The sequence below is a fragment of the Chamaea fasciata genome, unplaced genomic scaffold (genome assembly GCF_029207755.1).
Source record: "Chamaea fasciata isolate MVZ Bird 193981 ecotype frontalis unplaced genomic scaffold, bChaFas1.0.hap1 SCAF_1, whole genome shotgun sequence".
NCBI lineage: Eukaryota > Metazoa > Chordata > Aves > Passeriformes > Sylviidae > Chamaea > Chamaea fasciata.
In genome coordinates, this window is record NW_027094086.1 from 7526007 (window position 1) to 7540801 (window position 14795).

The following is a 14795-nucleotide window of genomic DNA, read 5'->3' on the forward strand; positions in this document are numbered from 1 at the left end:
AAGGATTTCAGTCAATGTCTGCATGCTTTTACATGACCTAATGGTTGTGTCAAACTTCCTGTAACTGTGATGCATCTCAGTCAGAAAGTTACTATCAAAGGTTAACTTTAAGATCAAATGTTTGTTTTTCTAATTTTTTTGCCTTTAGGAATTTTTTTTTCTGTCTGTTGAAGAGAGACATATTCTTAAAAGAAATAATTAATTTAGTTGCCAAAATCAGCTTACCAAATGGTCAGAGAAATGCAGATGCCAGGGAAAGGTGAAAGAAAAGGGAAGAGGGAAAGGAAAGGAAAGGAAAGGAAAGGAAAGGAAAGGAAAGGAAAGGAAAGGAAAGGAAAGGAAAGGAAAGGAAAGGAAAGGAAAGGAAAGGAAAGGAAAGGAAAGGAAAGGAAAGGAAAGGAAAGGAAAGGAAAGGAAAGGAAAGGAAAGGAAAGGAAAGGAAAGGAAAGGAAAGGAAAGGAAAGGAAAGGAAAGGAAAGGAAAGGAAAGGAAAGGAAAAAAGGAAAAGAAAACCTGTTAAATTAGATTGGCTGTATAATCATGTTGTACTTTCAGTTATTTAGTTTTCTTTCTGCCCTTTTTCACACCAAAGCTCACAGCAGCTGAGTCTTTTCATAGTGGAGATTCTCCACATGGTCAGACCTGTTATCAAGTATGAAAACACACAATTTACTGAAGTACAAAGACTTGGTAATAACTTTATAATAGTGAGGATACTTGCTGTCTTGCGCATAATCAAAAGTACCAAATTTAGTTAATGTTTAGTTGCAACTTTAATTTATTTTGAGTTTTTGAGGGTTTCCTTAAAAGATACCCAATCCAGAAATGAACATGGTTTCTTGGGCTCAAAACATTGCAACTTAGACCTGTATCCTGAACAGGTGAGCAAATATGGTCCAACATTTTGCTTTTTGCTCCCAGCCCTTCCGCTGTGCACATTGCCACTATTCCTGCAATATATCTGGTTCCCTGAAGAGGCATTACAACAGAAAGCATCCTAATGAAGAGTATGTCAATGCAGGGTCTGGGGAGCCTGCAGCTGAAGCTCTTATCCAACAAGGTACATCTCCACTGTATATGATTTGTTGGCTTGTTGTTTTTTTTTTTTGCTGAAGCAAATTTGGTGTGAAGATAAACTTTTGTGCAGTATGTGTTCTTCAGTTTACTGGGTGTTATATGATAAATCATTATTCCTTTTTGTAATTCTGAAATGGCCACCTTTTACCCTTCATTCAGCATCATTTGTTCTTGGTTTTAAAGGGTGTGGGAACCAAAGTTTTGTTTGACCTTGCCTGTGCTATGTGTTGTTGCATACATTTATCATTTACACTTGTCTTTTTTTGCAAGTCAAGTATCATTGTATGTTGAAATGAATGATAAATTTCTAACGTTCTGCTGATAAATTTCTGTGACAATTCTGCAAGGTTGAACTTGAGGTAAGGTTGAGCAAACATAAGGAAAGAGACTGAAGCGTAAATGGCAGCAAAATATTCCCCCACTAGAAAAATCTGGGGAGAAAAGAGAGTACAGGTAAAACAGGTTAGGAATTGTTAATGCTCAGAATCTTGTTTATGGGCAAAGAAAGCGCACCTGGTCTGTGAAGTAAGCCAAGAATTTATTACAATTATAACAGAAATCTTAACAGTCTAATTTAAGATTTGTCTGACTCTCAAAAGTAGTTTTACTGTTACACAGGGTAGATGAACCAAAGCAAACAACTGAATATACAGTCAGGTACAATTTTGGGTGTAAAGCTCCTTCAGTTCTAGTGCCTGGTGTGAGGAATATGGAGCAAGAAGAGGAGAAAGCCAGATTAAATATTAAATTGTGTGGAAAATATTTTAATTCTTGATAAAATTATGTTTTCTTCTTTGTTACTCGTAATTTAGAAAGTATTTTCCCTATTTTTAATAAAAACTGCCAACAGTTTCATCTTTTGGAATCTTCCGTTTCTGATTTTGTTGAAGAAGAATAGAGACCAAAATAATGCTGTTGTATCAGATAATGAATTAAATGTAATTCTTCTAAGGTTACATTATTTCTAAATGTTACTTACAAATCATTAATCTAACACATAAAATTTATCTACTGAAGGCATTAATCCATATTAAAATACTGAAATCATGACACAGAGAAAGATAACTCAGTCTGAGACTCTCCCTTTAAACTTGCTCTAAAAGTGGAAAATGTGTAACTACAATAAGTAATCTGAGTCTGTGTTGGTTTTATATAACATTTCTTTGTTTCCTTTTGTCAAAAAAACCCAAATAATTGTAAATGTAAATATCGGTAACAGGGTAGGAATACATAATATAATTTTATGATTATTTTCTCAAGCAGTATAAGTCCATGGGAAACCTGCAGTTGTTTTAAGAAAGTAATATTTGCTTGGTCAGTACTCAGAGCCTCTATTTTGTAGTCAGCCAGATTAAGGAAGAGCTCTTCACTACAGGGAGCTTTGTTTAACTTGCCAAATATCTGAGCACTGCAAGGAATCATTTGTCTGTAGCCACTCTTAGGAATAGATATGAGAGAATGAATTCTCCTAGTATAAATTAGGGATCATACTTGGAATGTTCGGAACAAAGAAAATTAATCTTACACTGATTAGGCTTTGCTTCCCCTTTGGGAGCCAGATAAATGCAGTTCTGAAAATAATTCTTTTCCACTGAAACAAAAGAACAGTAAAGTTGTTGAGATGCACGAGTAGCCTTAAAATGGAGACACTGGAGTGAGATAAGAGAGAAGAGTCTTTAACTTTTTTTCTGTGATGGATATCCTTTTCACACCACATTAGAAAAATTGGCAGGATGAAATTAAAGAAATTCGAATGTCAGCTTCTGCCCCTAGGATGGAGTAATGCCTGGCTCTAGTCTAAGTGGGGAGATCAGCCCTGCAGACAGTGATCTGGTTGGCAGCAGCTCTCCAGGAGCCAGCAGTGAGCCCTGGCAGCCCAGTAGGCAAATCCCACCCTGGGGTGCATTAAACACAGCATGACCAGCAGGAAAAAGAGAGAATTTTCCTGCTGTGCTCAGCGTTGGAGCCCTGAGTGCAGGGCTGGGATCCACCAGGCAAGGATGTGAAGGTTCATGACTGTATCCAGAGGGGAAATAAAGATGGTGATGGGGCTGGAAGACATGTCCTGTGAGGAGCACCTGAGGGCTCTGGGGTTGTCTAGTTTGTAGAAGGCTGGGGGGCAACCTCATTGCTCTATAACAGCTTCCTGAGGGGGGAAGGGGAGAGGGAGCTGCTGAGGTCTTCTCCTTGGGATCCATTGATAGAACATGTTGGAATGGTTCAAAACCATGCCTGGCAGGCTTAGACTGGGAATTTGGAAGCATTTATTTACTGAGAGGGTCATCAAACAGTGGAACAGGCTTCCCAGAGCAGTGATCAATGCCCCAATGTCAGTATTTAAGGGGTATTTGAGCAATGCCTTTAACAACAGGTTTAATTTTTGGTTATCCCTGAATTGATTAGGCAGTTGGACTAGGTGGTCCTTTTAGGTCCCTTACAACTGAAGCAGCTTATTCTGTTCTTTCCATCTCTGGCATGCTTCTTTCTTTTCCTCTCCTTGCACAGCATTTATATTGCCTGTGCTGACAGCAGTGCTGTGCCTGTTTCCCACATTCACCTGTGGAAAATTCAGACATTTTAGAGTAGTAATGAGGCATCAAATCCATGGAGGAGCTGTGAAGTCAGTCTCTTCTCAGGGTTCTGTAGTGAAGAAAGCTGTATTAATAGGTATAATTTTCCCATATGCAGCTTCCTTTGCCAACTCAATTTCCTGTTCTGTGATGTATCAGATGGATCTTGCACCTGGGCTCAAAGCAAGACCAGAGATTCCTTATCATGCTATAGAAACATCATTTTTTTTCTCAGTGTTTTGGCATCTCACTGGGTGAAGAATTGTTCCTTGTGGGAGACAGTTGCATTTGGAAGTGATAATCATGGATCCTATTGAAGTTAATAAAAGTTTTCCTGATTTGGAAATCAGAATGTCATCTGTATTTGGTTCACTCAGCACAAACAGATTACTGTGGACACATTATGCAGTATGACAAATAAGTCATATTTGTCATATATGACACCTGGGTGTCATACAAAGAAATAAATGGTAGGAAGAAATTTACTGTGAGGTACTGGAAGAAGTTACCCAGATAGATTGTGGATGCCCCATTCCTGGAAGTGCTCAAAGCCAGGTTGGATGGGACCCTGAGCAACCTGGACTAGTTGAAGGTGTCCCTACCAGTGGGCGGGGGGGGTCGGAACAAGATGATCTTTATGGTCCCTTCCTAGCCAAATCTTTGGATGAGTCTGTGTGTTTCTGAGCTGCTTGGGCCAGAAGTTGCACCTTGCTGTCTGACTAGCTTCTGTTTAGTTTCAATTTACTCTATTCATAGATCTGAAAAGCAATTTTGGAAAATTATTCATGTATTCATATAAAGGAAGAAGACCTTTCAGGCCTGATATTAAACAAATCCTTTGAAATGAAGGGAATATAGATGAGAAGGAAAAGGAGAGCGTACTAGCAAACAAAGAGGCTTGAAAAGAAATTGAGAGGGGAAAGTAACAAAGATTAATATCTAATAAAAGCTGTCTATGTCTATTTGTATTGTATTCTGCTTGTTTTAAGTTACCCACTGAGCCCAGAGTGAATTGCCTCATACTTGCTCATCTCTTCTACTCTCAGCTGGTTTTTGACTGCATTGCAGGCACTGCAAATAAATTTAATTGAAAATATTTATATGGATGTAGACTGCTGGACTGTACTCAAGATTCCTAGAATGAGCTTATAAATAAATGAATGATTCACAGAAGAGGGACTGTGTTTGTTGGAGCAACTGCATTGCCAAGGATAGACAGCAGTATTTAATTTCTGGGCTTGTGGTAGAAATTGGAATCACCCAGGATCAGAGAAATGCTTGGGATTTTGCAGGGTGTGTGTGTGTGTTTCTTTGTTTAAGTAGAAGTCTGCAATCTGGCATTTATTTTAGTATTATAAAGTAATAAAGGAAAATAAATAGCATAAGAATTTGATATATTCTGCAAAGGGGGCAAGAATATTATGCATTACCCTCTAGTTTTTCTGCAAGGCCCTGTCTGTGTGCGCATTTGATGGCTTATTTGTAGTTCCATTTGCTTTGTGCTGAGCAAGTCACATACAATTTTTCTCAAATTTGTTTCTTTTCTCCTCACTGATACTCCTTCCCATCCATAAACATTTTGTTTATGTGTCTGAGAGACAGATTTTTGTTTGTGTTTGTGCAGCTACTTGTGCAGGGCATACATGAGGATCCAGCTGTGGCCTCAGTGTTCTGGTTTACAGCTGTCATCACCTGCTTTCCTTATACGAAAATGAGAATTGTCTTGTGGAGATTTTAGGCCAATAAATAAAAAAGAGCACATGTCAGTGGAAGAAAGTTGTGGAGCTATGTAAGATCTACCTACAGTATTTTGTTACAAACATCAGTTTTGTTATTGAAAGTAGTAAAGACGTGTAATTCGTTGAATTTCGTGGTATGTTGCCCATTATTCTAAGGAATTATCTAGAAAATAATTTTTCTGAGCTTCCATATCAAGTCACTTATATGGAGTTATTTATTATCAGTTAAATTCCATGCTTCTATTACTTGTTGTTTAATTAAAGTCATAATGACAAAAGTCACAGATTTAATTTACCAGGTGTGTTGTTATAATTGTTTTGGTATCAAAGTAATGCAGAAAAGTGTTCACTGTTTCACAGCAATGTTTCCCCTAATACTCCAGATTGGTGTGAAATTAATGTGTAATTTCATTTTCTGTAACTGATAATATTAGCTAATCTAATCTGATCTAATCTGAAGTTTTGGCATTTCCCTTAGTAATACTGCTTCAGTTTTGCTTAGAGATGGAATATTGAGCATCTGCTCTAACAGTGAAGTTTGGTAAAGACTTAGCAAAGAGGAGGGTTAGTATGGTAACAGTTATTGTCAGTGAAATACCCTAGAGACTGGGTGTAGTTACGTTCTGTTTTATCAAAATAAAAATTTTGCTTCTTTTCACCTGGTTGCCATATGGTAGCTTTCCATGAATGTAAAATAGGAAGTTTTTTCTAATCACCTTGTTCATAAAGGACTGTGCAACCGGGTCTTGGCTTACAACCACCTTCTGTGGGTCTTTTTGATACCTTTGAACGTGATGGGTGAGAATCGTGTTTTGCCAGGATGATGTGGAGTCAGACATGTGGTAGCTCAGTTCCTGCAATGGCATAAGGCACTTCCCCAGCCATTAGATTTGTTACAGTGAGTTCTGGGTCACCTAATGCAACAGTTTATCCCAGGCAGGTTATTCATGTTCTCTTTAGTCAATGGAGAGGAGAAAAAGAGAAACCCTTATTTGCATAATTACAAGCAAATGAGATCTGACGTTTGACCAAATGACTTTCATAAGCAAAAGAAGTAAAAGCTCTTTAATCTTGTATAAAAAATTGGATTCTCATTATTTCATCATACTTAGTTTTTTATCTGTAATGCTGTACATCATTTTACCTGTAATGCTGTACATACATTCATGCTATACATTGTTTTGTAGACAGAAAACTTTATTTACAGTTTGCGTGTTAGCATGAATCTCAAGAGCAAAGATATTTGGGTGAAGAGGATATTACATTGTTAACTCTTCCTAGTTCACTTTGTTAATGTAAAAAAACCCAAACTATTTTTTTTTTTGAAACTTGAGAGAACTAGAACAGCTGTCTTCGAGAAGACACATTTTAAAAATATTACTAAATATTAATTAATTATTAATATAGCTTAATATTATAAATTATGCCACTGATGTGTACATTAAATATTAACATATTTCATGTTGGATAAATGGCTAAAGGAAAATATTTTGCAGTTACATGGCATGGGGTCAAATTAAACAGAATGTTACTGCATTGAAAAAGAATTTATATGAAAATAACTCAAAGAATTTATTTGTGTTTCCTTGTAGGTGGCATTAAGTGTCCTGTTTGCAGCTTTGTGTATGGTACAAAATGGGAGTTCAACAGACATCTTAAAAACAAGCATGGAATGAAGTTAGTGGAGAGTGATGGGGAGACCAAATGGGAGGTAAAGCAAAATAACAATGGCTTTGACTCTAAGATTTTTTTTAAATTCTGAGGAGAAAAGTAAGGATAAAAATAAGAAGTGTAAAAAAAAAAGTGGTTCTGACTTTATTTAAGATCAGAAGGTCATGGGATCTTACCTTTGTTTGAATGCATGCCTTGCTATGTCTGTTAAATTTTAATATATGGTAGGGTTAACAACCTTGTAAATGCTTATTTTTGCATTTTAGGATTCTAGTCCTCTATTTGCAGCAAAAAGGTGAAAGCTTTAGCAAAAAAATGTGAAATTGAAAAACTTACTGCATTTTTTAATATGATGAATGTTCACTGGTTTTAACTGTAAGATGAGTAAAGCTGCAGAAAAAAACTTTTGTCTATGGCCAGAGAAGGCTAGAATCTAGAAAACTGAATTTTTTAATTGATCAGCTGAACAAATTACATTAGGCAGAGTAAGTCTTCTCTTCTCATATGTTCCATGTTTTCAACTTCAATCCTGGAGATGCAGAATCCATGGGAAAATGACAGATTTAGACATTTTTATTAAAAAATTATGGTTGGCCAGCAGAGTGTCTTCCACTGTCTGAGCAGACTGATTTTGAAGTCCAGTGAGAGGAAAAAAAGCCAGGAGTCAACTGCAGCTGGCTGACCCCCACAGTTTTAGGTCTCTTCTGCTGAATTTCAGGCCCCCATCACAAATCTAATGCCTAATTTGGGAGAGCTGACCTGCAGGTCTTGTCTAACAGTTATTGAGTATCCACAGAAGGAAGAGTCCTTGAAAAATACTGGAGTAGGTTCTATTTGGACAGCTGTTCAAAGAACACAGGACAACCATTTTAAAATGTGGCCCTTCGGAATCTTGTATCCATATTCCAAATGATTCTCTATGCACTTTCCCTGTAGCTGCCCAAAGCTGAAAACATAAGGGGACATGCTGGATGCAAGAATGTCTCTGTTGCTGAACTGACTATAAAAAAGAGTCCCATCAGAGGAGGAATATATACTGACAGCTTGTCTTTAAAAAAAAAAAACGAACATAGTTTGTGGAAAGGGTAACTTTTCTGAAACAAAATGCTTTTTATTTCCAAGCTTCTGAGGTGTTTTAGCAGATCTGCATTATAAATTCTTTTTGCTCAAAAGGTCTTTGCTAAACCCTGGTACAATACAAGTCTGTTGTGAGTTCTAGGAAAACTGTGCAACAGAAATAAGGTCAGGATAACTTAGCATCCTTAAAACAACTTCTGAAGTAGAATCTAGAAGAACACAGTGGGATGATTATCCTGTCTCCCATGTAGTACTCCTGAATTCTGTTTCACCCAGTATAGCTCTTGTTACAGTGTTTGTTGTCCAAACTCATTCTTAATTGTTGTTAAATCACTGAAATGAGATTATTCATGCCATGGCTGGGTTCTGTTTCCAAGTTAACTGCCGAAATTTCCGAAGAAGCATCCACTCAGTATCTCCATATCACAGAGGCTGGAGAAGATGTTCAGGGCACTCAAGCTGCTGTGGCTGCATTACAGAACCTCAGATACACTTCTGAGAACAGTAAGTTACCTTTTTCTAGGTTGGAACAGCTTTTTTTCCAAAATATCTTATTCTTTTGAGTGTACTGGGCAATATATGAACTCTTGTGATCTCCTATTAAAAATTATTAAATAAAGTCACCCAGAACTTACTTCTGGGGGGCTATATTTTCTTTAAGTATAAATGAGAAATTATAATTCATTATGAATTTCTATATCCTGAAGTCATTAATACTTACCACTTCCTGTTTTACACTTTATTATTAGCTGTGTGGAATTTCCTGCCTATATTATTAAATATACTGTGAAATTAGCTATCTTGGCAGAGTAGATGGTGTGTATCTAATGACAATTCTCTGGCTATTATTTTTCTCTCTCTCTGGCTGTAGTCAGCAAGACTGCAGGAGTGACATGGTGAAATAGCTCATTTACCACGTTCCCAGGACAGCACTAACAATCTCAATTTTGACGGTACACAAAACTAAGTGAGCTACTCTGTATCAGGTTGAGAAGGAGAAGAGTAGCATTAGATAATGTCTGCAAAGTGGGAAATAAAAAAAAAAAATAAAAAAAATAAAAAAGGGGGGAAAAGAAAAAAATGCCCAGATTTCTGAGAGTGTTAAAACACCAGAGACTAGAGTAGGTGTTCTTATGTTGTTTGGGGGTTTTTTAATACATATAAATAAATGCCCTGGTTATCTGATGACAGCATTTTACAATTGTTTACCCCTGTGGTCTTTATAGTTCACAATACAGATACATGTCAAAAACTCTCAGTTTTTACAGATTTTCCAAGCATGTTGCAATTAAATTACATTACCAGTCTCTCTATATTATTTTAATGAGGGGAAATTCTGAACAATTGAAAACTTCTTGAGAACTTTCCTTAATCTTCTATACATCTAAATTAAAATAAATATTGTCATGGAATGTACTGTACATAGCAGTCTTTATTTTCAGCATGAGGCTATAGTTTTTTGAGTAATCTTCTTAGAGCATCCAACTTCAGATAATCTTCCAGCATATTCCCTCTTAGTATGAAAACAATAGTATCTTGTCTAAAGACAGTTTTGTAATTAAAAAAAAAAATAACCGAAAGCAAGCAAAACTTTCTTTCTGTACTCAGATACGTTTGTTTCCTACATAATTAGTGAAATATAACTCTTTTCTATTTTAAATTAAATTATCTGACCTAGACTACTATCACAGTATCAACCTCAGTTTGAAAGAGTTTAAGTAACGAAATTACATTTATTCCATTTGCTATCTCTTTTCTATCTCTGACAGTGATTAAAGCAAATATAAGGCAGCCTTACATGTCCCTGACAGTTTCTTTCCCTGTCAATCTCCCTCGTGCTTACAATGGGCATGTAGGAATGGTGTGCCATTGGTGGGAATTTGTATTCCTGCATAACAAAATGCATTTTTCTGCATTCAGGTCTTTCACACCTTGTGAGAAGTGAGAGTACAACTATAAATGTTTTGTTTGGGGGTTTTTTGTAAACATCCCTTTCCTTTGGCAGGGCTACACACATCAGAGAATTTTTTAAAAAGGATAGACATGTTCTGATCCAGTGTTTATAAAATAATCAGTATGAGTTTTCCCAAGCAATTAACCTTTCCCTTCATCAGGTTAGTGATAAAACTACTTCATTTAGGTTGAGGGGTACTGCAGAGGACCAGACAGATGGTAAACACAGGTTTCTAAAATGCTAATGGCTATTATGGTTATAAGTATACAAGTAGGTTCTGTGTAAGATGAATGTCTGGTAAATACACATTTGGATTTGTAAAGTCTTGCAGCTTCCTAATTTGCAGTTCCTGCTATGACTTGTGGCTGTTACTTCTTTATTCAATACATTCTTTTAGATCTCTGTCAAATAGGCATAGAAGTGATCAGTGTGGCTTTTTTTGCTGGTTCATGTATTCCCTGGCAAATTTGTTTTGTGAATACTTCCCTGCCATAGATCTGCTATTAAAGTGTCACATTCTTGAGCTTTTTGAATTGTACCAACAGCACTGCGAGTCAGGGCTGTGCTACTTGGATTCCCATAGCCTCTGAACTGTCCTACTGTGGTGATCTTATGGCTGCTGTCTTTCTGACAAGGTGAAAGACTGGATCCAACAGCTGTGAACATCCTGCAGCAGATCATTGAGTTGGGCTCGGAATCCCACGATGCCACTGCAGTGGCTTCTGTCGTCACCATGGCTCCTGGCACGGTGACAGTGGTGAAGCAGGTAAGATCTCTTTTCTTCTCTAAACCAGCCACATTGAATTTTCATGTATTCATTGTGAAATGAGTGTTACTTTGCAAGGGATAAATTTTAAATGATCATTCAAGACACATGGAGAATTTTTCCTAATTTTTCACTGGGTGTTGTGTGTATGTGTGTTTACATGCCCACACACGTACATGTTTACACATACATACACATGGATCTTTATACATCTAAAAATGCATATAATATATAAACTATGGATGAATAACACATACAGTGTATGTGTATGTAGGTATATATGTGAAAATACAGCTTTTTTACTAGCAAGTGTTTTCAGGCTTTATAAAATAACATTTTGTGCAGACTCTTGGTGCCATTGTCCTCTAAAAGATCCAGGTGGTCCTAGGTGCAGCAAGGAAAAGGAAATAATTTTCAATTTGAGGGCCTATTGAGTTCAAACATCAAGACTTTTGCTCAGTATTTTTTCCTCACAGATGTCTGATAACTTTGTTGCTGCCATTTTTCATTCTTCTCTCAGTGTTCTTTAAACTCTGCTTGTTCCTTCTCTTTCAGCACAGCTCTTTGCTTATCCCTTTCCCCACTGATTCTCTGGGGTCTCTGCACTCAGTGGTTGACAGGTGAGGGAAGAAAAGTACATGAGAAGCTTTAACTTCCCAAAGACTTCAAGTAACTCCTTTTATTTAAATGAACCAGAACTGATTATTCTGAGTGCTAAAACTAACTTCTAAGTTAAGCATTTTTTGTAGTGTTTTGAACATTGAGTTCATGAGAGCTCCATAGAAGTGTGAAGTTCATGGTCTGTGAAGTTCTTGGATAATTCCTAAGTTTGCTGCCCGAATGTCACAGAGATAAGGCAGAATTTGAAGTCAGAGCATTTTCAGATGTTCCTTTGCAATACTTAACAGGTATTTTGACTAGAAACTATGTAAGAGTTTAGGACTTTTCTGTAGAATAACATACCCACATTTCATTCAAATTCAGTCATTAAAGAGGAGAGACAGTGTGGTCCAATTATGTGCAAGTTTCAAAACAATTTTTATAGTATAGCCACTACCAACATGCATGCTGTGCTACAGAGATGACCTCTTTAGGGGTTGAATGCAGTTTTAGCAATTGGTGTTTGTCAATATTATTGAAATTAGTTCTTCCCTAAAGCAATTCATCTTTTGAGGCTATTGTACTAAAGGTATAGGAGAAAGTGGCTGCTGAAGTAGAACTGCCTAGAGAATGTTTTGATATCTGAGTGTTAAACTTTAAATGTAAAGGTGTTAACTCTGATCAATATCTGAATCATCATAAAATCTATTAAGTTCCTTTTTGCACCCTCTGAATTTACTGGTAACTTTTTCTAAGTAAATATTTGTATTCCAAATTAATTTTCTTCTTCACTTTTCAATCCATATTTCTTGCCTTTTGAGTTTGCAGACTGCTAAGCCTTAATCACTTCTTTTGACTCTCACTGGTCTGATATCAAACTCTTACAAGCACCACTTCTATATCAAATGAAATATTGAATTCTCAGAGCACAGAATCTATTTGCTGCTTTTGTTTTAATGCTCCCTTTCCCCTTCCCTTTAGAATCTTTTATCTATATAAATCGGTTTTTTATCATAATCTGATCTGTTATACAACTGTAGTTAATTTCCAGCTCTTGTCATCCCACCAGAAAATTGCTCCAGGATTACAGGCACACCCAATTTTAATCTGAGGGAAAGAAGTCTTTAAATGTTCTTAACTTGACATTAATCCTCCCCTATTCGAAACTGTTGGGTTCTTTCTTCAATACTGAGTTGCTTTCTGTGGGATATCCGTCATTTGTATCTATGACTTGGTGGGATTTTAATTATCAGAGCTTCCTAATTGTTAACCTTGAGGTGACCTTTAAATATGTTCATATTTCACTTTCCTACTGGAAAATGTATTCTACACTTTCTTCTGTGACCTTCAGCTTCTCTTGTGGATTGTAAGACAAAGAATTCATTCAGGGTGTCAACAATATATTGACATCATCTGTCACTGAATTTCCACTCCTGTTCTTTAATGGCCTCACTGCGTCCTTGCTTAGCAACTTAGGTCCATTTTTTTTTCCTGAACATTTATTGTAGTTGTCCTGATTTTTATGCTGTTTGGTTTTTTTCTTTTGCTCTAAGGACATACATTACCCATTTCTTATATCAGTTTTAACTTTCATGTTTCATTTTTAGCTAGCCCCTGAAAGCTTCCTTCATATTTCTCTATTTGCACCAAGAAATTTCTTCTAATTCTAAATTTAAAGAATGTTTTAAAAGGAATTTTTTGCTGTAAATGTTACACTACGATGTTCCTAATTTTGTCTCCTCTTTCCTCCCTGGAAATTTCTTTCTCCCACAGCTGACCTCATCCTTACTTTCGCTCATAAAAGTCCTATTTACACTTTATCTGTAAAATTTTGTATAAATCCAGCTGTATCTCTCAGTAATGCTGCTGTGCTCTTGCTTTAGCACTTCCCTAACCTGTGTGCTAACATGATACCATGTTTGAGGGGTTCTTCTTTTAAATTATTGTTCTGCTTGTAGTCTTACTGCAAGTATACTGTATTATAAGTACACATTTTAGTGGAGGTGAAATCAAGATCAGATTGTCTCTTCACAGCTCCTGAATTGCATGTGGAGAACAGAATTTCAGTTCTAACTTAGGAAACTTCATATTCCTTGTTTATACAAATGGTTATATTAAAGAAAAGGCTATGACAATGTAGCAGTAACCAATTCCAGACAGAATTTGGATTCAACTTATGATTCTAAACCCCAAAAATGCAAACTTAGTCCTACTTAGCTTGGATTATGCTTGGAATAGGATTCATTGTTGGCTCTGTTGGTGTCACGTGTATGAGATCTTTCCAAGGCTGTGTCTGGAGCTTGAAATGATTTTATCTTAATCTTGCCCATGAGTGAGTATACTAATCTGTTATCAAAGTTAATTTTTTTCTAATTTGGGATAAATCCAGTCGTGTGAGCTCTGAAAATATGCAGCTGTTAAGAAGTGTAATATATATTTCTCACCAAATGCCTGAGAAAAGGAAGTTGGTAATGTGAATTTTTGTTTATATGATCTGAGACTGGCAAAAATCCCTTTTGAAGCTTTGATCACAGCATGGCAGGAGAAGTCCATCCTTGTTCAGTTACTAGGAATCCACTCTGGAACTCTTTTTGAAAGAGCTAATGAAGATATTTCTTCATAGCATGACGTTTGAGTTTTTCTGCTCTGCTTAAAGATGAAAAAAGTAGCAAGGTGGGGAGAAGGAGCGAGGAAAGAATGCTAAGTTTGAAGAACAGCTAGGAAAGAGGTTAATAAATGCTTAGAAAAGCCAAGAAATACTCTTCATAGTGGATGGTGAATGTAGGCAAGAGACTGGGGAGAAAGGAGTTTTGTGGGAGAAGCACATGGGAAGGTGAAGGGACAGGAAGGGTAAAACAAGAGACTTTCCTTTCTACACATTCAGCTCTCTGTGTCCTGTTACAGGTGGACTTTTGTCCTTGTGCCTTAGGGTGGAGATTGATTCATTTGGTTTTTTGTTTATTTTGCTAGAAGATGCTGCTCAATCCATTATTTATAGGGTTGGACTATTTTCCTGGCTTACATGCCAAACGTAAACAGTCAGGCAGTATCACTCACACCCTTGATTTATAGTTTCTGCAGGCCTGTGTTCAAAAACTTGTTTTTCGCACAAAATCTGTGTGTTAAGTGGAACAGAGATAGTGTTTCGCTACAAACTGCCTTGATGTTTAGTTGTTTCTTTCAGTTAGAGTGTATATCAAACAAGGATGTTAATTGTTCCATAGAAAAGTCTCTTCCAAGTTAAACATTTATTTGATTTAAATACTGAATTTCTTGTGAGGAAACATTGCCCTCAGAAATGAAAAACTCTGATATGTTATTTTTTTTAAGAACAACATATT

General features: G+C 36.6%; 1 protein-coding gene across 1 annotated transcript in view; it reads left to right on the top strand.

Moving 5' to 3' along the window:
- Window positions 1-14795, top strand: part of ZFAT (zinc finger and AT-hook domain containing) — a 76719-nt gene that overhangs the window by 53919 nt on the left and 8005 nt on the right. Inside the window, exons 12-15 of the mRNA XM_066175578.1 lie at window positions 922-1060; window positions 6979-7097; window positions 8512-8638; window positions 10724-10854. Of these exons, the coding sequence (XP_066031675.1) occupies window positions 922-1060; window positions 6979-7097; window positions 8512-8638; window positions 10724-10854 (516 nt within the window). The remainder of the gene's footprint in view (window positions 1-921; window positions 1061-6978; window positions 7098-8511; window positions 8639-10723; window positions 10855-14795) is intronic.